General features: G+C 44.1%; 1 protein-coding gene and 1 long non-coding RNA gene across 3 annotated transcripts in view; one reads left to right on the top strand and one right to left on the bottom strand.

The window, feature by feature from the left end:
- TEX9 (testis expressed 9) overlaps positions 1-8,060 on the bottom strand; it is an 81,977-nt gene extending 73,917 nt beyond the window's left edge. The window contains exons 1-2 of one of the 2 annotated variants that reach the window (XM_089667968.1): positions 7,925-8,060; positions 974-1,065 (exon numbers count right to left, since the gene is read on the bottom strand). In XM_089667968.1, coding sequence (XP_089524094.1) covers positions 974-1,065; positions 7,925-7,975 — 143 coding nt within the window. In that variant the 5' untranslated portion in view covers positions 7,976-8,060. The remainder of the gene's footprint in view (positions 1-973; positions 1,066-7,924) is intronic. The other variant, XM_089667975.1, reaches the window with a different exon arrangement.
- Positions 8,061-8,097: 37 nt separating this feature from the next.
- Positions 8,098-13,379, top strand: LOC149470051 (uncharacterized). The gene is made up of 2 exons (XR_016311267.1): positions 8,098-8,320; positions 12,742-13,379. It is a non-coding gene; the product is annotated as an uncharacterized LOC149470051 (long non-coding RNA).
- Positions 13,380-14,109: the final 730 nt, after the last annotated feature.

Raw genomic sequence — 14,109 nt, 5'->3', positions numbered from 1 at the left:
CGCAGACTGCCTGGGAACACACTGCAATAAATGTAAGTAATGCTCGCTGTACCAGCTGTCAGCCTCTGATAAGACTTTTATAAGCTGCCGGCAGCGGAGCTGCACGGTGCACCTGTACCTTCCATCGGCATTTGAATTCCAGCACCTTGTGAACTGAACCTTCCATCTACACCTACATACTGGAGCCTGATGCACTGAGGCTAAATGTTCAGTGTGAACAAGCCCTAATTACTAGGTTTAATTATGTACTTTGTTTACTGCTTTGCCAACACGTAGCACTGCACCTTGCTTTTATATATGCACTACTTTAAAAACTGGAGATAAAACTAAACACAAAAAAAAAGAGAACCTTTAAAAACACTATGTTCATTTTTCATTTTTATAATTTAAAGATGAAATACCATAGCTACTAGCAACGTTCTTATTACCTTTTAAATAGTGTAATCATGCCCTGGAGTGTAGCCATGACCCTTTGGCTCTCCTCCGACTTCTTGCCCCAGCTGCCGCAATGGACAGGCAGAGGCTGCAGTCTGGCTGGAGGCTCTTTTCAAATTCCTTGCCAAAAAGCTGGCAAACACCATATGGATAGGAGTCCCACTGTCAGTCCCCCACTTCTGACATCAATTGCTATGGTATGCCAAAATGTAATAGAAAGAAAATTCAAAAGCAGAGCAGCTACATAGAGACTTTATGTTTTATCAATTTGTGAGCATCAAAGGGTGAGGTGAGCTAATGAACTGCTAGTTTATAGCAGTGGTTTTAGCTAGTGTTTTGAAAGTGTGAATATAAAGCTCTTCAAATTCAAATAGAAGGTAAGTACATAAGACACTGAAGAATAGAGCCCTAGAACAATAAAGATGAAATGGACTGAAGAATAAATCAACATGTATTATTCTACCTTGACCAACAGACACATTTAATACATGAAATCAGCAGGAATAAAAGGTATGGTAAAACCAAGAGAAAACTATACTTGTATTCTTCTTCTTTTGCCAAAAGACTGTCTTGTGTGGTCTTTTTAACAGACTCAGGACCAACTTGACCAGTGCCATTTGTCTTTCGCCCCTAAAAGAAATATTTTTACAAATGTTTACTTGAAAGAAATTAATGAGACCTCGATTGCTTGAAAACCTTATTAGCATCATGGGCATACACCAGGACGGGTATGAAGGCAGCCCAACACAAAATTGTAAACTTATATATTTTACATTTACAATTATTATTATTATACAGGATTTATATAGCGCCAACAGTTTGCTCATCGCTTTACAATATAACGGGAGACAATACAGTAACAATACAGTTCAATACAAGAGGGACTTGAGGGCCCTGCTCCTTGGAGCTTACAATCTAGGAGGGAGGGGCTAGTGGTACAAAAGGTAATAACTGTGGGGGATGGACTGATTGGAAGAGTAGAAGATTCCAGTATTAGCTGAGGGCAAGATAGGCTTCCCTGAAGAGATAGGTTTTCAGAGATCGCCTAAAAGTGAGCAGAGAAGGCGATAGTCTGATAAATTGGGGTAGAGAGTTCCAGAGGATGGGGGAAGCTCTGGAGACGAGCATGAGAGGAGGAGACAAGGAAGCTAGAGAGTAGGAGGTCTTCCAAAGAGTGGAGAGTACGGTTTGGGTGATATTTAGAGACAAGATCGGTGATGTAATTTGGGGCAGAGTTATAAATGGCTTTATACGTTATTGTTAATGTTTTGAATTTTATCCGTTGAGCAACGGAAAGCCAGTGGAGGGATTGGCAGAGAGGGGTGGCAGATACAGAACGGTTAGTAAGGTGGATGAGTCTGGCAGCAGCATTCATGATAGACTGAAGAGGGGATAGCCTGCGATGAGGTAGGCCAATGAGGAGGGAGTTACAATAGTCAAGGCGAGATATAACAAGGGAGTGAATAAGTTGCTTAGTGGTTTCCGAGGTTAGGAACGGTCATATCTTGGAGATGTTGCGGAGGTGAAGACAATTACTTTTTTTTTTTGTAAAAATCCATTTACGCTTAGTGAACACATGTGGCCAAAGAAAAATCTGACAGCGTCTCTTTAATGGACTTTTATAAGTTTTATCTTCCCAAAGAAAAATATCCCACTCTTCACAATCACTCCTTATTCATGTCATCAGTTTTCAGCAGCACCTATATTTGTGAGCAACTATTTTCAAGGATTAAGTACACAAAGAGAAAAATTGGAACCAAAATATCTGATGAGCACTTTGAGAATTCATACTACATCCATTGAACCAGATGTTGATGTATTAATGTATCAAAAACAGTGTCAAATATCCCAACAGTTTTATGTTGCCCTCCTAAACCTTTAAAATGTAAAAACAAATTGCAAAAAAATTAAGTGTTTTATATATATATATATATATATATATATATATATATATATATATATAGATAGATAGATGCATTATATCAGTGATTGATAACAGTGATCTGCCTAATTTTTTTCTTCTCAACTGGGACACTGAGTTCAACTGGGACACGGAGTTCAACTGGGACACGGAGTTCAACTGGGACACGGAGTTCAACTGGGACACGGAGTTCAACTGGGACACGGAGTTCAACTGGGACACAGTTGCTGTTCCCTATTCAACATACGTGTGTCCCCTAACTCCCACTGTCTGCATTCAGCAACACGCACCCACACAGATGTCAAACTGGGAGCAGCGGCTGTGTCCATGTCATCCCAGTTGACATGAATAGGACTGCCTACACACAGATACATGGAACACCTGTGCAGGCAAAACATGGTGAACAAGGTCTTATTCTGTAACATTAGGCTCTATTCACACTAGGGTGTTTCAAATAGTAGGCGGAACCGCCGTGATTCTGCCCGCAATTTGAAAATGTGCTGTAAAAATGTGAAAAGACGCATCCACGTGGTTGTATACCCCAGACATGAAATATGAGCAAATCATATATCTCTATAGTGTGTACTTGTCTCAATCCAGAGCACTAAGTGCAATTTCTGTCTGCTGCTTCATTCCTCTGCATGAATCACTTCTGACATGTTTTCCTGACACCAAGAGAATATTGGTGACAGGGAAAGGTGTGTGGAGATGGGGGTGTGTCTCTTCCCTCCAATGAGTTCTCCTCATTGAGCGCTGCAGAGTGTAATTTCAGCTCTTCGTCCCCTTTGTTCGGAACTTTCAGACAAGCTTTATAAATTCAGCATTCTAAACCTCTTCAGGGAAGCCTACCCTGCCCCCTGCTAACTGCCGATCTCCTCCTCTCTTCCCACCACTCCATCCCCCACAGCTTTTTCTCCCGTACCACTATCCCCTCCCTCATAGATTGTAAGCTCCAAGGAGCAGGGCCCTCGAACCCCTCGTGTATCACACTGTATTGTCATTGTACTGTCTCATGTATTGTATCCCATTGTAATGTACAGCGCTGAGCGAACTATTGGTGCTATATAAATACTGTATAATAATAATATTAATAAACGGCTGTCAAGTAGAGAGTGCTACAGATAAACAGGTACATCTTAAGTGGGAGGATTTGTTTCATCTCTATGTATCACCTGAGGCCAGTCACATCAGCGGGTATATAGAAGGGTTTCCAACCACTTTATACTTGGTTCACACTAGTGTGGTTTTGTGGAACACGATACAGCTGCCCATTCATTTGAATGGGGTGTCATGCCTTGCAAAACGCGGGAAAAGGTCACTGCACCTTTCTAGAAATCGCAGCCCACACTGGAAACCGTATTACAGTGAGATTCTCAATGCAAGTGCAATTTCCAGTGCAGAAAGCGTGCCATTAAAATAATAGCATTCGCCGTGGGGTCCCACATTTGTGTGAGGGTGGTTGCAGCTGCGGGACAAAGTGCGGGTTCCCCTGTGCCTTCCACCTGTGCTAAGGTGAACCGAGGCTAAAAGTAGAATTCCTGCCTAAAGCTGACCATACATTATACAATTTTCTTATTCAATTTCCTTAGGATTTATCTTCCACTATGTACTGTAGGGGCGGCACAGTGGCTTAGTGGTTAGCACTTCTGCCTTGCAGTAATTGGGTCATGGGTTTAATTCCCAACCATGGCGCCTCCTGCATGGAGTTTGCATGTTCTCCCTGTGTTTGCGTGGGTTTCCTCCGGGTTCTCCGGTTTCCTCCCCCCACTCCAAAGACATGCTGGTAGGTTAATTGGCTCCTGTCTAAATTGTCCTAGTTTCATCCCTGGCCATGCGGAATCTCCTGCATGGTAGGGGTTGGGGAAAGACCTGGCAACCTACCCTGTAAAATAATTGCTAAGAGAATTTATGGAAAAAGTCGCTTACGAGTGACGGTCCATGCAATCGCCAAAGGGTCGGATACGACTGAATGGATAGATAGAGATAGATGTACTTGTGGCAGGCGTACACCCAGAGATGGACACGGTTCAACCATTTTGGCTTCAACCTCCATCTTGGCAAAGGGGTTAACACAGTGTCACCATCCTGGCAAACATATTTCCCCCTCATTTTCCCCCCTCCCTCTCTGAGAGTCACAGTGACATTTGGCCAGTGTGTGTGTGTGTGTGTGTGTGTTAAAAGTGTCACAGGCCAGAGCCCAGCAGGGAGCCACGAAGTGCCTCACTGTCCAAAGAACCTGTGCAATTTAACACCTCGTAAAAAGATAACTTAGCCTTCTCAGCAGTTCAAAAGACATTGAACCAGATAACCTTTTTAAAAAATAAATTTTTCCCCTATGTCTCCTATCTTGGAATATGAGAGACTTACATAAAAACCAGGCATATCATCAGATTGGCCAAGAGGAGACGAACATTTTGATGTCACTCTCCATGGTTGGAATAGATCTCGTGAACCATGCAGTATAGAATTTCATAATTCATATCTAATCAATCCTCAGACGTGTCCACATAATAATCTACCCACGGGTGTTGTGTCACTTTTGCATATGGAAAGTTAAGAGCCAAAGTATGAACTACAAGAGATTTTGGCTCTAATTTAGGCCTACGCCCAAACGATCCCTCCCTAAACGGGACATTGGTCCTTGACTTCAGAGACACCCCCTGCTGGGGAACTACAAATTGGGTTGTCAGCCCTAAGAAAAAGGGAAGTTGAAGAAGTCTCCCATTTTAACATCAGAACCACCTGGGGAGACCCGTACCCTTTCGCTCTGAAACTTGATCTGCAAAACCAAGGCTGATTGGCAAGTACTTTAACCCTTTAACCTCCTTGTTACCTCTTTGCTGTGCTGTTGTTCTCTGTATATTTATTATTATTATTGGTTACATCTTTTTTCTGTAAATATTTGTATTGCACCCTTTTGACCTTTCAGTAATAAATCTTTCCTTCTGAAAGTGTTGAACTGTTTCTATAGCTCTTTATGGCAATTTACGAATTCCTGCCTCTAAAAGAGCGCTACTGTGTTTGTTTAACCCTCTGTATAACCAGCCTGCGGTGACTGTGTAATAGAGACGATTATCTCAACCATTATAGTGTTATTGCTGAGATTGCCGAGTTTCCTCTTTCTCTGTACAAAAAGGAGGTGGTGGCAGTGTGAAGGGTTAATTGCGTAATTAACCTGACCCAGTAACAATCGCTCAGGCTGCCGGTACATAGATTGTGGTCCAATTAGCTGGAAAATCGTTGTGCAGCTGGGTGTGGAAAGAGTAGGGCCCTCTTACCCCTCGTGTGCTGTTCGTAGCTGCTGTAATGTTTCATGTATTGTCCCCCCCTCTATTGTACAGCGCTGAGCAAACCCTTTGGCGCTATATAAACTCAATGTAATGTAATGTAATGTAATGACATCGCGGTTTTAGATTGGTTAGTCCTTCGGTCACAAATTTGGTGAGAAGGGCTGGGGTCTGACGCCGCGTTCGTCACATATTGGTGGCAGAGATCTTGCGTTCGTCACAGTACTTTAGTGCAATAACCTGCCTGACTGCATACAAATTGAAAGTGCTCAGGCTTGACCTCATATTATGCGGATTGTTACATCTGCTAGTCCATAGAAACACATGGATGTCTGTTTTTCACCTGTAAACGGACAGATGAAAAACGGACATATGGATAGCCCAAGGGAAAGGGTCCTATGTGCAAGAAACGAAGAAAAGAAGTCTTTGACTCTTTTTTCAAGAATGCACCACACCAAATCGAAGATGCTCACATTAATGCCCCTTTCACAGGGGCATGCCGTTTTTTTCATCAGTTCAGTCAAGTTTTTCTAAGAAAACACAGATCAGTTCACATCAGTTTTTCATCAGTTTACATCCATTTTTCATCAGTTTACATCTGTTTTTCAATCGTTTTTCATCTCTTTTTGTCCATTTATATCAGTTTTTTGTCCGTTTATATACATTTATATCAGTTTTTGTCCGTTTACATCCATTTTTGAACATTTACATCTGGTTTTTATCCATTTTGTGTCTTTGTTCCGCTTAAATCCATTTTTTTGTCCATTTACATCCGTTCCATTTTTTTAACAGAAGAAAAATAGGGTTATCTTCCGCTCAAAAAAATGGATGTTAACAGATATGGACATTAATGGATGTAAATAGATGATCATCCGTTTACATCCGTTAGTGCATAGAAATACATGGGTGTCTGTTTTTCATCCGTAAACGGACAGATGAAAAACGGACATACGGAACGCCCGTGTGAAAGGGTCCTATGTGCAAGAAACGAAGAAAAGAAGCCCTTACTCTTTTTCCAAAAAATCACTGCACCAAACTGAAGATGCTCACATTAATGCCCCTTTCACACGGGCGTTTCTTTTTTTTTCCTCAGTTTAGTCATGTTTTTTCCAAGAAAAAAACTGATCAGTTCACATCAATTTTCATCAGTTTACATCCGTTTTTCATCAGTTTAAGTCAGTTTTTCAACCATTTTTGTCCATTTATATCAGTTTTTGACAGTTTACATCCATTTTTCATCCATTTACATCCATTTTTTGTCTATTTAAATCTGTTTACATCCGTAATGCGGACATTAACGGATGTAAACAGATGATCATCTGTTTACACCTGCTAGTCCATAGAAATACATGGGTGTCCATTTATGGATGAAACACAGATGGAACACCCGTGTGAAAGGGGCCTTACAGATGTGTAGGGTGCCATTAACAATTACCAAACGGCAACCACTGTTCCTCTGCAGCATGTTTCTGTGCACCGTTGTGTGGGTTCCCGAAACACATAGATGTGAAACTAGTCGTAGGTTAGGTGCTGAGAACACACACAATATGCCTGTCTGCCCCTGTTGCACTGAAAAGCAATCCATTCCACCGCAGATCACTTTTCAGTGGGCGATAAGCACTGCCATCTCCCTGAAAGAGTCCAAACTCATGACCTTATCTTCCAAACATCAAACAAAATCCACTTCCCTGTCTGTATCAAATGGGTTGTCGATATAGATATTTACAATTAGATTTAATATTCCAATCAGGAGAGGTTGATTGGAAAAGCTAGCAATCATTTGTCAGTATGGCCATCATTAGAGCTTGTTCACACTTGGTTCGGTCTCTGAAGAGTGATACACGTTCAGATCACTCTTCCAAGAGCATTTGATGAGTGGTGAGAAGGTGCAACCACTTGCATTGTATGTAGCTTCAGTTTTCATTTGCTTGAATGGGTCGTGCTCAGTGGGTGTCAGGGCCGGATTTAGGGGGGTGCTGGGGTGGGTTGTGCCCCCCAAAATTCTAGTCATGCCCCCCCAGAGTGCATGTATGGAGAGAAGCAAGCCTTAGTTCAGTTGTATGCAGGATGGAGGTGAATTGGTTGCCATTGAATGTTCTATTGAATAGGCCTGAGTGCTTCATGTATCGGAAAACTATCCGATCTGATTGGTCGCTGCACCCCCCATACACCTGTCTCCAGAGCCGAGAATGCGAACCACTCAGGGGGCTCCCGTCTGAGAAATATAACATGTCTGTACAGCGCTCAACACGGACATATCACCGTCTCCACAGCCGCTCACCTTCCGGGAGGACACCGATGGTCTCCGGTTATCCGCCATTGCACGATTCATGTTGCAATTACGCGCCGGCGTTCAGTTGCTATGCTACGGCCATGCAGCAGTCTCGCGAGAATCCTCGATGACTCAGTGTGGATGAGGTCATGTGATCTCCGCTGTTTCTGAACTGGAGTGGATTGGTTGCTCCAAACCGATCCTGTTATTGTAGAATGCTGAGGCTGGGGCTGAGGATGGGGCTGAGGCTGGGTCCAGGAGAGCTCGGCGCACCTCCAGCTGAGGGAAGCTGCTCACACAAGGAGTCCTGGAGGAATGGGCTGAAGTAGCTTTATGGCTCCATGCACACTCGCGTTTTTTAAAGTGGTAGTAAACTAGTTTTTTCTTTTTTTATTTTACCTACAGGTAAGCTTACAATAAAGTTCACCAAAATGAACATCTAAACATGCAGCTGGTCCATGTGCTCGTCGTACCTGTGCCGTTCCTTCAGAGCTGTGTGCCGTGGCCCAGGATTCCCGCACGCATGTGCAGGAGTGATGTCATCGAGGCCCGTCCTGTCAGCCGGAGATTGTGAACCCTGAAGGAGGACCAGATGAAGATGGAAGTCTCTGCAGCGGTGACAGTGCGGTGCTGGAGGGTTTTTATTTTAACCCCCCCGGCGGTATTACTGAGTGTAGCTCGGGGTAATGTTTCAGTACCAGAAGAGGTAACCCTGAGCTACACTCTGGAATACATTGCAGCGTTGCTCCGGGATCTCTTCACTTACCTTGTCCTGCGCTCCCGTGATGTCCCCCCTGCAGCGTCCCCGGCAATGTCCTCCGGCAGATGCCGGGTTCCTTTCCCTGTGAGCGTCGGGACGTACGGGGGACGCAACTGGCGGGAATTTCAAAAATGTAAAAATGTGACTTTCACTCAATACACTAAAATCTGATAGTATTGCATTACTGTATCAAACCATTTCACATACATTTTGTCCCGAGTGCTTTGTCCTGTGCCCTGCCTACATTTTTATCGTTCTTTCTGCCTGGAAACTGAGAAACATCCATGGCGTCCAAAAAGTGTCCCTTTAGGTCAAAATGATTTTAGACCAGCTAGAGAACAGCGATAGTAAATTAGAACCACTTGCAGAATTGAGTGATGATTTGTGGGGAAATTCATCATCAGACACTGAAAACGATTCTGCAACTAAGCTCAGTGATGTGCAAACTTGGCGCTCTGTTTCAAATTTCAGTATTTTTGGTGTGATTACATTATTGAATTACCGTATTTTTCGTTCCATAAGATGCGCCTAGGTTTTAGAGGTGAAAAGAAAAAAAATATTCTGAACCAATGGACTGCAGACATAATACAGGAGATGACCAGAGACGGCGGACATAGTACAGGAGATGACCAGAGACTGCAGACAGTACAGGAGATGACCAGAGACTGCGGACATAATACAGGAAATGACCAGAGACTGCGGACATAATACAGGAAATGACCAGAGACTGCGGACATAGTATAGGAGATGACCAGAGACTGCGGACACAATACAGGAAATGACCAGAGACTGCAGACACAGTACAGGAGATGACCAGAGACTGCAGACAGTACAGGGATGACCAGAGACTGCAGACAGTACAGGAGATGACCAGAGACTGCGGACATAATACAGGAAATGACCACAGACTGCGGACATAGTACAGGAGATGACCAGAGACTGCGGACACAATACAGGAAATGACCAGAGACTGCGGACACAGTACAGGAGATGACCAGAGACTGCAGACAGTACAGGGATGACCAGAGACTGCAGACAGTACAGGAGATGACCAGAGACTGCGGACATAATACAGGAAATGACCAGAGACTGCGGACACAGTACAGGAGATGACCAGAGACTGCGGACACAGTACAGGAGATGACCAGAGACTGCGGACACAGTACAGGAGATGACCAGAGACTGCAGACAGTACAAGGATGACCAGAGACTGCAGACAGTACAGGGATAACAAGAGACTGCAGACAGTACAGGGATGACCAAGAGATTGCAGACAGTACAGGGGATGACCAAGAGTTTGCAGACAGTACAAGAGATGACCAGAGACTGTGGACCTTTGGGGAAGGAGGGGGTGCAGGTACCTGAATTTGACAGGTTCCCGCTCCCACTTCCGCAGAGTTGTCCTCCCTTTAGTGTGGGCACCCGGCTGACAGCCGGTTGCCCACTGCGCATGGGCGACAAGCGCTGCGCTTTGTGAATGGCCCGGCGTCTTCTGGGACCTGCCATGTGTCCCAGAAGACGCTGGGCCATTCACAAAGTGCAGCTCTTCTTATGCATGCGCAATGGGCACCTGGCTGTCACAGCCGGGTGCCCACACTAAAGATGCCGGCGCGGGAAGACTGTACAGCGCTGGACCGAGGAACAGGTAAGGTCCTGCTGCTGAGAAGAGCTGAGTGGCCGGCCCGGTATTCTGACACGGTGGAAATACCGGACCGGCCGCTCCATAAGACGCACTGACATTTTCCCCCCATTTTTTTGGGGGAAAAAGGCATCATATGGAGCGAAAAATATGGTAAATGTATTATTATATTATTATTTTTTATGATTATTATATTATAATTTATGATTTTGTGTTTCAAATTTTATCATACCCGGGATGTTTACTAGACTCTTGTTCGGACAGATTTCAGTGAGTTATTCCTAAGAATTACAAGGCTTCAATAAAAAAAAAACATATTTTCATTGAAAACAATGTACCGCTTTGAGCACAGAAATACTGACATAATCATACCGCTAGGGAGGTTAAAGTAAGTTCTTCACAATGTGATGCATCCTGGCACATTAACCACTTCATGTCCGGACACTTTTATCCCCTTCCTGTCCAGGGCGATTTTCAGCTTTCAGCACTATCACACTTTGAATGACAATTACGCGGTCATGCAATACTGTACCTATATGAATTTTTTACGACGATTGTTTGAGACAGATAAAGCTTTATTTTGGTGGTATTTATTCACCGCTGGGATTTTTATTTTTTTTGCTATGTAAATGAAAAAGTCCAAAAATTTTGAAAAAAAGTGTTTTTCTTATAAAATATTGCAAATAAATAATCTTTCATCATAAACCCTACACTCCACCGAAACCACCTTACTCAAACTCTCCAATGACCTGCTAACCGCCAAAGCTAATGGCCACTATTCAGTGCTCCTACTCTTTGACCTCTCTGCGGCCTTCGACACAGTCGACCACCCCCTCCTCCTCAAAAAACTACACCCCCTCGGCCTCAGAGATTCTGCTCTCTCCTGGCTCTCATCCTACCTGTCACAACGCTCCTTCAGAGTTACCTATAATGCTACCACCTCCCCCTCTCTGTTGGGGTCCCTTAAGGCTCTGTCCTTGGGCCCCTTCTCTTCTCCATCTACACCTCCTCCCTTGGCCAACTCATACACTCTCACGGCTTCAACTATCACCTCTATGCCGATGACACACAAATCTATCTCTCAACCCTCCACCTCACCCCCCCAGTCTCTGCCCGAATCACACACCTACTGAGGGACATATCAGATTGGATGTCGCTCCACTTCCTTAAACTGAACCTCTCCAAAACCGAGTTTCTTGTCTTCCTCCCAGCCCGGACACCACCCCCCACTGACTTCTCCATCACATCCAACAACGCCACCATCAAACCCGCCCCACAGGCCAGAGTACTTGGTGTCATTCTGGACTCCAACCTATCCTTCCAGCCCCAAGTCCAATCTTTAACAAACTCATGCAGACTCCACCTCCGCAACATCGCCAAAATACGCACGTTCCTAACCCCAGAAACCACTAAACAGCTCATCCACTCCCTCATCATATCACGACTCGACTACTGCAACTCCCTCCTCACTGGCCTGCCTCGCCGCTGGCTATCCCCGCTTCAGTCGATCCTGAATACGGCTGCCAGACTCATTCCCCTTTCCAACCGCTCCGTTTCCGCCACCCCCCTCTGCCAATCCCTCCACTGGCTTCCGATTGCGCAACGGATCAAATTCAAAAGCCTAACAATGACATACAAAGCTGTCCACCATACTGCCCCGAACTACATCATTGACCTAATATCCAAGTACCGCCCAGCACGCACACTCCGCTACTCACAAGACCTCCTTCTCTCTAGTTCCCTGGTCTCCTCCCATGCCCGCCTCCAGGACTTCTCCAGGGTGTCACCCATCCTCTAGAACTCCCTGCCCCAACCCATCAGATTATCACCTACTCTCCTCTCCTTTAGGCACACCCTGAAAACCCATCTCTTCAGGGAAGCCTACCCCACCCCCTGCTAACTTGCCAACCTCCTCCACTCTTCCTACCACTCCATCCCCCACAGCTATCTCCTCCTGTACCACTATCAATCCCCTCATGTTTTGCATTGTATTGGTATTGTTCTGTCACATGTTCTGTTCCCCTTTGTAATGTACAGCGCTGAGCGAACTATTGGCGCTTTATAAATACTGTATAATAATAATGTTACAGTCCATTTAACATGATTTCCTATGGGACATGTTCACATCTGCGAGTTTTCACCCGGTGCGTTTTTTGGAAAGGGTCAGGGACTTTTTTGAACACAAAAAGTTGCATTTTTGATTCTATAGACTTCAATGGAAACGCTGCAGAAAAGCATGTATTGCGTCTTTGTCATGTTTTTGATGCGTTTTGCAAGAAAAATACAAAAAATAAATGCAAAATGCATCAAAAACGCGCAAAAAGTGCAAAACGCAATGCAGAAAGAGCTTAAATACAGCCTGTGTAGGTGTGGACCTAGCCTTACGCACAGTTATATACTAATATTAAAATCTTTCATTATGTACAGGTTATATTCTGAAAACTGCAACAACAACAAAATGGCAACATGATTGCTTGCAGTCCATTCTGGCTTCCTGTGGCTTGCTTCTGGTTTGCTCTCTGGGTCTTGGCTACAGCACTTCTGGCGCCCCGCTGCTCCCGTCCAAGACAGACAGTCACCACATCAATGGACACTGTCATTTCCCCACTTTGGCAATTGTGACATCTTTGCCCATTTCTCCCAATGAAGAATGGCTGATCTTCCATCATAGCCACAGAGTCTGGAATTTGGTACCATTCGCTCGCATCCATTACTTCCTGGTTTTAAAATTGTCTTCATGCTTTTAAATAAACTACTACTGAAGCCTATGGGGCAGTATTATTGTCACCAACTTACAGTGGATCTGATAAGAAATCTTTACCTGTGATAAAATTTCCACCAGAGGTCCTAAGAGCTGTTTATCCTGATATTATAATCTGGAAACTAGGTAGGTTATTGTTCAGTATTACATTTCTTGTCTAGGAACACCAAACACAAAGTATTTCGGATGAGTCTGTCACCCAGGAGAAAGGAGACTGGTATCTCCCCTTTCGCATGTGCTGGCTTGATCTTGATCTTGATTTGTTCTGTATGATAGTGCCCATTCAAATATATACTTAATATTATTGTGTCTTTGTCCGGTTGGATTTTATCAATTGTGTGTGGATTTTGTTAAGCTGTTTAATGCATAGAGGTCTCAGAGAGGTCACCCACGCCCGGTTGCTTTCTGGGTAGACGTTTTAGGGGCATGCTATGCATTCCTAGTGCTTTAATTTCCTTACACATCATGTGCGACAGAACTGACAGATTTTGTCATTGTTTTTTTTACAAAAGGGAAGTGTTAATCTGTAGAGTTTTTGATGATCCATAGAAACAGATATCCTACCAGGCCTCAGTTAGCAGTTTAAAGTTGTAAACTAAGTGTTTGATAGTGATGGTTACTTGCAATGCACAGTTTCAAGGACTTCAGACCAGGCAAAAAGCAAAGTTTAACACTTTACTTGAATTAACATGCAACATTACAAAAGAGTCCAAAGCAGACACGATAGTCCAGTAGAACAAAAAAAAAACCAAAACGGTCAAAATCGTATGTCCCTAGTCCTAACCGGGCTATGTGCTGCCCCTGCATACCTGCAAAAGCTAGAGTCCATGTAATTAGAGTCCATCAGATTCATTCTCCAGCAGCTGGTGTCTTCAAGGCAAACCCCAAGTTCTGACGACTTTACATCCAAGTAGTAGGAAGTGACATTCTGTACTCCTCCTGGGTGCGGCTCTTCCTCAGGGAATCAGGAAAAAGGTAGAACAAAGACCAAAACGGCTCAGAGGCAAAAAGACTATAGGGTTTGACCCACTGTC

Source organism: Staurois parvus, unplaced genomic scaffold, assembly GCF_062004578.1.
Source record: "Staurois parvus isolate SC_StPar_1 unplaced genomic scaffold, SC_StPar_1.0 ptg000054l, whole genome shotgun sequence".
Taxonomy (NCBI): domain Eukaryota; kingdom Metazoa; phylum Chordata; class Amphibia; order Anura; family Ranidae; genus Staurois; species Staurois parvus.
Note: the sequence above shows the minus strand (reverse complement) of the source record. Positions and strands in the feature narration are given on the sequence as shown.